This window comes from Trachymyrmex septentrionalis, unplaced genomic scaffold, assembly GCF_001594115.1.
Source record: "Trachymyrmex septentrionalis isolate Tsep2-gDNA-1 unplaced genomic scaffold, Tsep1.0 scaffold148, whole genome shotgun sequence".
NCBI lineage: Eukaryota > Metazoa > Arthropoda > Insecta > Hymenoptera > Formicidae > Trachymyrmex > Trachymyrmex septentrionalis.
The window spans coordinates 305,143-313,502 of NW_017304631.1; the positions used below are offsets into that span (position 1 = coordinate 305,143).

The following is an 8,360-nucleotide window of genomic DNA, read 5'->3' on the forward strand; positions in this document are numbered from 1 at the left end:
ATATTATATATTTGCGATTCTATAATATGCATAGAAAATATAAAATATACGTTCCCAAGCATTATACAAAAATTAATAAAATAACGAAAGTTCTAAACAAGATCACATTATTAATTACTAATATAAGAAATGTAAACTGCTAATAAAAATATATTTCCTAAACTTTTTATTATCATGTGTAAAATTATCTAAATTTATAAGACTATGTTGCATATCTTTTTTACTAGCATTTTTCTTTACTACGAGAAGTATAAATGGCAATATGATGTAATTGAAGAGTTATAAAACGTATGGAAAAAATGCTCGCCGTAAATCTCGATGATGCGATTACGATTTATTTATCGGATGTGATAAACGTGCATTTTATTACGCACGGTCTATCATTAAATTTATGAAAACGTGACACGCGATCGTAAAACAGGAGATCAGAGATCTTAAATTTCCATGTACGAACTAATCATCTTCTCGAATTCCCCAAGGCAGTGGTTGGTTTCTACAAAGTTTTGCTACCTGTTGCCCAGCTTCCGGAGCCAGAAGCGTCTACTGGTATTTCACTTTCTAAACCCCTAATTACAGTAATGCAGTTCATTGCTTTTTTACGTAACATTGAAATTTCTAATTAGAAAAATACATAATAATTTTTGAAAAAAGATATTGTTATGTATTTATAGCTTTTAATACATTTTCAGTGAGTTTACACAAAAATAGTTGATTAACAGCGATAAGAGAGAGTTTTCGAAATTTATATACATAAAAACAATTAATGAAAAATCCGTGAAAAATCAGAAGAATTGAAATTGTTTGAAAAAACTTTATAAAAAAAAAAAACAACGAAAGTTGATCACTTTTTTATTTGGATAAAGCAAAGAGATAATCGCGGAGGCGTTTTTAACAGTGCCTCGTCTATTTATGGTGCAATTTGCGTGATTTAAAGCAAAAATTCTGAACAATTAGCAATCGTGTAATGAGATAAGACTCGCAGGAAACGATTCAGATCACGTTTTGGATCGAGTAAGCGAACACTTTAGATTTTTCATTCCGTTGAGCGTTCTGCGGCGATTTATGTTCTACGAGCAATTAATTACATAGAGTGTGGAGTGTTAGCTGAGGTGTATATACGCATGTGGTATTATAACTGTTACTCTCTCTCTGGCGCCAATATAAGACACCGAAGAAAGGGAGTACATGATAGCATATAATAGTCCTAGAAATCTAATTAAACCGATTGTTTCGATCGATTTCAGCTTCTACGGTACGTAATTTATTTCGATTGATTCTAAATTGCAGGGAAACATCAACTTGGAATTTGCATTATCTATGTAATTTCGATTTATATTTTATATTGATAAGGACCTGAATTGAAGGGTCAAAACGTATATTTTATTCGTTACATTTACACGAAAAAAAAAATTTTTTTTGGAAGCTGATGTAGGCTCTGATGGGCTTTCTTACATTTTTCACTAATAAGATTCTTTCGAGCCTCATTTTATATATTTGTTGATTTATTTCAATTTGCTTCTTTGCCACCGTTATGTAAAATCAAATATAAAAATTAAATATTGAAAATTTTTATTTTAAGATATAATCAGAATCTTAACAATAAAAATGTTTCAAAATAGTGTATGACATTTTAGGATACAGAATTGCATTATTTCAGTACATAATTTCTTAAGCATAATAAATTTTTAAATATATGATGTATGTAACAAGATATTAAGCATTTTTTTCTTTTTCTTCAACGAATACTACATATTAAAAAAAATTGTTTTGATGTTAATTATATGTGCACCTTATACGGAGGTGCACGTATTATTAATTATGGATTCTACTTATTCTACAACAGCTGCACCATACAGAGTGTCAATAACTATATACGGATGGGATATCACAAGACTTCAGGATTGAGTTAGTGTCGTATGTACCGGAAAGAGACGAAAAGCGAATGTGAAGAGGATGGTATACGCGTCGAGAATGCGCAATGTAACTGGCGAACGCGCAAAAATCCTTAACTCCTAAGAACGACTTAGGATTCCCTTCATTTCTGCCATATATGTACATGTGTACATCTGAGAGTGCGATGAACGAACCTGTGACCTCGACGAGGTCTCTTTATTGCCTACGCGACATCAGCATTTTCAGTCACATCAAAGAATAATGAAACAAAACTACTAATTATTCTTTACTTCCTCTCCATTACTTAATTAATGTGCACACTTAATTAAATTATTAATTAAAGGAATTATAGAAGAGCCTCACAATTACAATAAAATAAATCCTGATCATCTAATTTCTTTTGAGATAAAAATAAGTTACACGTGGAAGAGACACGCAACTGGTTTTTGTTAAAACGTAAGAATAATATCCAAAATAAATCTTCGATGGCAATCGATTCTCTCGTGTATCCTCGATATTGAGAAACGCAAAGAGGTTACTGTGCTGTAAGGGTAACGCGAGAGAAATGCGGCATACTTAGAGAATCGCGATATCCAGTGAGATAAACGCGATGAATTCGCGGCGTCTAGTTTAATGCGAAATATTGCGTCGAAGATTTGCTAGTAAAAAATCAACTATGATGAGATTATCATAAAAAGTATAAATTATTCAAATTATTAAAGTGTATCAGAGATACTCAAATTTTTTTAATTCTTCGTTTAATTCGGATTTTCATTTTGGATGAAAATCATTCTAAAGCAATTAATACAAATTTTGGATTATGATAATACACAATCAATATTTTCTAATTAATTTTCTAATTAAAATTGTCATTAAACTGAAATTTATATAACTGTCTATGTATATAATTCTGCAAACTATATCATTAGTTATATATATTGATATATACAGAGATTAAGTAGTTGATGATAGATTAGTTTTATCAAAATTAATAGAAAACTAAGTAGAGAACTGTTTAATATAAAGTAACAAGATATGCAATTTACCCTTACTTCATTATAACTATGAATAAATTTAGTTCAAATAAACTTTAGAAATTTAAAAATAAGATTATTTTTCTTAACTGATTTATTCTCATTATCTCAAAATTCTACTTATAATTGTTTATAAATTTAATTTCGCAAGTTTATCATATAGAACACATCAATCTTTAAGTAACGCATGTGCCTATCTTTCTCACATTTTTCTAAAATTTAATCGATCTATCAGTAAGATAAAGTCGTATTACTATATATATAAAATTCTAATGCCTGTATGTTCAAGGATTCAAGTTATCTTGACGATAAAGTGCATAACGTATCAGAGGATAACTTGATGCATATATGGTATGCACCCAAAAAATATCGATAGATCCAGACAATTCCGTTGTAATTACTTTTCTTTCTAATCCTCTTTTTTTTCGATAATCCAAAGCTCTCGTTTCAATAATTCGTAATAAATCTCTTTAAATTATATCACATCACTGTACCGAGTCCGATTGCAAACAAAACACTGATGGATCACGATCGATTAACGGATAAAAATACAAACACGACGCAAAACGCTGCGCATCCCGACGCCAACTGAGCGCGAACGCGCAAAGCGCGAGATCAGCACTCGACGGCGCGGCGGCTTACGTTTACGGGGCCCGAGTGACGCTCCATCCTATTGGTCGACGACCCGAGATCTCGTGTTCCCGCCGCCATTTGGTTGCAGGTGCAGCGAGTGCACGGGATCACGAGGCTTGTCGACCAATAGAAAGGAGATTGGGCTGCAGGTGCAGCGAGTCTGCTGTCCGAGGGACCGTCCATGGTTTTGCTACGCAAAACGCGCGCTTTTCAAACAAAACTCCTCTTTTTAGCTGTATTCGATTGCTATTAACATATTTATATTCAATGTATTGACATTCTATACCTTTAGAACCTGTCAGATTTTTGTGAGATACTCGATATTTTTTCATTAGAAGTAAAATTCTCTAATACTCAAAATATTCTAATTATAAATATTTAAATCAATAATTTTTGCATGTTATTTGTTATTGAATTTTTTTTAAATAAAATGTGCAAAATTATATTAGAAAATTAAAAAGTAAGAATATCTTTAGAAGGTAAGTTAATAAAAGATAAATAGAGAATCTCTGTTTAATTACAATATTTTCTTCTTAATGTAAAATTAAAATTTTCTAATTTTAATATTAAATATGTAATATATGTATAATTCAGTGTAAAGCGAATGCCAAAGTTAGTGGCTTTGTATCGAACACGTTGCTATATGGATCATCGCAACAGGTTCCGGGTAGATTCAAAGCTATTAGAGACTGCTGGCTCATGGGCCTAGTAATTGTTGATTAATTACGACCAATCATCTGCCAACCAATTTGCTCTGTTTCCACGCTGCTAACTGTATCATGCCCCGCTCGCGACCGTGACAGATCTGAACGCGTTAATTAGTCACTATCTGCAATTACAGTTATATAGCTCTGTGCTAATCGGCGCACCATCGTTGTGAAAACAAACAATTGCAACAATAAGTAAGGAATATAAAACGAATTTGGACCGATGAGACTAAAGTTAATTAAATAAGAAAAATTCTATATGTGGTCGAAGCGGATCTTAGTGCTTAAATATATATATTTCTTGTGTGAATTTAATAATTTATATACATGCCGACTCTGCATACCGTCCACCAAAATCTTTTTCGGTCTTAAAACGAATTTATAAACAGAATCAGAATAGTAATATTATTTGTCTAAACAATTTTATAATTTTTTTATGCTAATAAGAGCAACTTTTATAAGAATATTAATCGTTATATGTTAACGAAAATCTAAAAAAACTGCAACTAATTTATTGCGAAAAATATCACCTCGGCCAGGTTTTAAAAAAGTAAGAAATAAGTTGTAATACTGGCATATAATTCATATTCATGTGAAATTTGAATAGTACACAAGTTAAATTTGTAAATTGCGCGTGTTTAAATTCGTAAAGTGCCATGTACTTACATTTGTAGACAGTTGACTGGTTAACGAATGCACCTTCTCCTGAGCGTCCAGTAATTCACGACGCAATTTTCTCAATTCATGCGCCTGCTTCTCCTCAGCTGAACTATAAAGACTGCTCGTGGTGGACACCAAGGATACCGAAGAACCATGAACTAAAATAAACACGAAATTCTTCTTACTGCATGTTTACTAATTTAAAGTTTAATTCTAGGATTAATTTTCAAGGAAATTTTTTTAACTTAACGAGAGTTTCAGATTTTGGAAACTAAATTAATTATATATACATTCTTACGTGTAGTATATTTATGTAAACATATGTGTGATATAAGTAATTTAAATTCTAAATTTCTTTTATATACGATACATAAAAATTAATGCGTTGTTTCGAGTTGTTTGTAATTTTATTTCTTTTTTCTTTTAATTGTTATATGTATATTATTTCTTCTCTTTTTTTTGTACTCTATACTGAAAATATGTTAATTATAATCCGCTTTAGAGACTATAGTCTATTTTATATAACATTAAAAAAGATGCAGTGCAATATTAATTAACCCTATTTTTGTAAAAAGTTCAATTACAAAAGTTACGTTAAAATCGATATCTTTAGAGTTTAAGAAAATGTTGTACTACACTCTGTACTTCATGATGCAGGCACTCACTGTCGTCGTCCTTATGTACGTGCTGGTACAAGTTAGGTGGCTGCCGTGAGGTGTGCGTGGGCGTCGGTGACGTTGGCTGAGACCAATGTTGGCCGGTGCATCCCGCCGATCCCACAGGAACGCTGTAATATGGCTCGACTCCAACTCCCATACCCATCCCGACCTCCTCACCCACCGACGATGAGGCGCCGCTTCCGCGTGCCAACATTGACGGGTACATCTTCTCGCTCTTAGTGGACCTGTGAAAACACAAGCGCGGCATGTTCTTTAAATTCCTCTCAAGACATCTCCAAACAACTGTTCAAACTAGACCGAAAGGATCATCTTTCGGCTTGAAATATTTTATTGATACCGCGCGACATAGTTAATCAATATACAAAGTTAAAGTATGTATGATAGAAAACATAATTATATCGTAGACTTTTTATAGAATAATATTATAAAGAATGTATATTTTTAATTACAATTGTGATAGTCTATTCTTGTAGATCTATTTTTTTTACTACTATATACTTTGCCAAATAAGCATATTCTCGTTTTTCAAACCAGTATTTACTTTTATTCTTTTTTTTATTTAGATTTAATATTTTCGTATTTCAAAGTTTTAAAAAAATACTTCAGTGGAACTGATTGTTAAAGAGATTGTTATAGAATTGAAATATAACTCAGAATATTATTCAAATTACAAGTAAATTATTTTTTTACAGCTGGAGAGCGATTTACTTATGTTACAGAAAATTTGTTCCCGATTTGAGGAAGGGTCAAGAGTACCAGTGTGTTGTTTGAACCAATAGAATTTCGAGTGTGCTTGGATAGTCGATAACGAGAACACGCTTGTGTTCGGCTATTTGCCGAGTGTGCGCGTAATTAGCCGATCCTGGAAGGGAGCTAATTAAAAAATAAGCTGCTACCACTCAACAAGAAGTCAAGGACCACTTTGACGGTTTACAGAATTGCGCACACTCGATTCCGCGGGAATCGAGCGAGAGCTATCGATCCGTGTCATCTCGGTTCAAATTCATTATCATTGTCAATAGTTTTTATTTCAATTTCGTTTCATCAAATAAGTATTATAGAATTACCCTGCAAGAGTTATGTAATACTCCTACAACAATAAATAAGAGAAATGAATATGTAACGGATACATAGCTCCTGATTGCTCGGCCCGGAATATTGATGAAGCATCACCGCGCATGCATATTGCACAAGCAACACTATTAAACGACAAACTTTAGCAACAATAGGCAACGTAGAATCTGCCGCACGAATAACTATTAATACATTTCGAAGACGCGTAGAGCACATTTGGTGAATATTTGCGTGGTTGCGTGAGTCCTGCAATCCTTAGAAAACATAAAATCTGAGGATTCGAACATTTCTAAAAATTAAGAATTCAAAAATTTTTAAATATATGAGATTCTCTTGATTCTACAGATTTTAAATATTTTATTAAATTTATGACTCTAGATTTCTCGCATTTATATTTTAAATCCAAAAATCTTAAAGATTAAGGATTCAAAGATTATAGAATCCATAATTTTTAATTCTAAATGTTTTAGGATTTATATGTTCTATGTTTTAAAATTTAAAGATCCTAGAAATCAAGAATCGAAAACTTTTACTATCTATAATTTTTAATTTCAGAAATAAATACCTTTTTTTCTATTTTATTAAATTAAAAAAATTTTTTTAAATTTTGAATAATCAGTCTAGTTTCTAAAATATAATGACAATTGCGCAAATATTCTTCGAATCTACGGATTCGGTTAAAACCGAACTTTTAGGTAAATTTTTTCGGTGCTTGTGAAAGCAACTCTTAAGTGTATATGTGTATTGGACCTATTCATATTTTTTTTTTAATACTTATACGTAGAAAATAGGCTCGTTGAGTGTATATTTTCGCACTACCTTGGGAATGTCCTGTCTCGTAGATAGCTAAAAACGTTTAATCAAATTATCCTGCGTTATTTTACGGATCGGATCGATCAAAGAATAAACAAGAGAAAAAAATAGTTGAAAAAAGAAAAAACTATTCGTTGTTCGAGAGAATAAATGCTGAAGACATTCTGAAAATGTTGCAACTATTCATCATTTGTGATTCCCAAACTCTTTTCGAACAATCGATATTATCTTAAATTTTATAAAAACATTCTGCAGTTTTATATTTAAAAAATATTAACTAAATTAGAAATTTAACATATACGTTATTTAATTTTAATTTTTGATATTTTCGATAAAACATTTATAAATAAAAATAAAAATATTTTTTTAATTTTAGATTTAGATATTGTGATGGAATTCTTTCGTACTTATACAATGTAATACAATGTAATACAAAAATATTAATATTATTAAAATAAAATATTATATCAATAGTTCGAAGATCTCTTGAGGATACAGATATAATTTAGAAAATGGAAACCAACATAGTATGATATGCTGCGAATTTTTTACCTGATGGAGTTGCTCCTATTCAATCTGGGTGGCGCCGGGGATCCTGTAGAATCTCTCTGGTGCATTAGGAGACGGGCATGTGTCAAACTCGCACGATGCGAGCCCAATGATTCCACGCTATCTGCTTCGCACAAACCCATTCCTAAAAGATCGTTGTAGTTTTAAAATAAAAATAAAAAATATGTAAAAAAAAATTTTCAAATACAATAAATTATTGTAAAATGTAATATAGTTAAATATACATGCAATACACACACACACACACACACACACACACACACACACACACACACACACACACACACACACACACA

General features: G+C 31.5%; 1 protein-coding gene across 1 annotated transcript in view; it reads right to left on the reverse strand.

Moving 5' to 3' along the window:
• The window catches only part of LOC108745704 (protein sickie), a 113,342-nt gene that overhangs the window by 25,762 nt on the left and 79,220 nt on the right, over positions 1–8,360 (reverse strand). The window contains exons 13-15 of the mRNA XM_018482012.1: positions 8,047–8,188; positions 5,593–5,831; positions 4,934–5,085 (exon numbers count right to left, since the gene is read on the reverse strand). Of these exons, the coding sequence (XP_018337514.1) occupies positions 4,934–5,085; positions 5,593–5,831; positions 8,047–8,188 (533 nt within the window). The remainder of the gene's footprint in view (positions 1–4,933; positions 5,086–5,592; positions 5,832–8,046; positions 8,189–8,360) is intronic.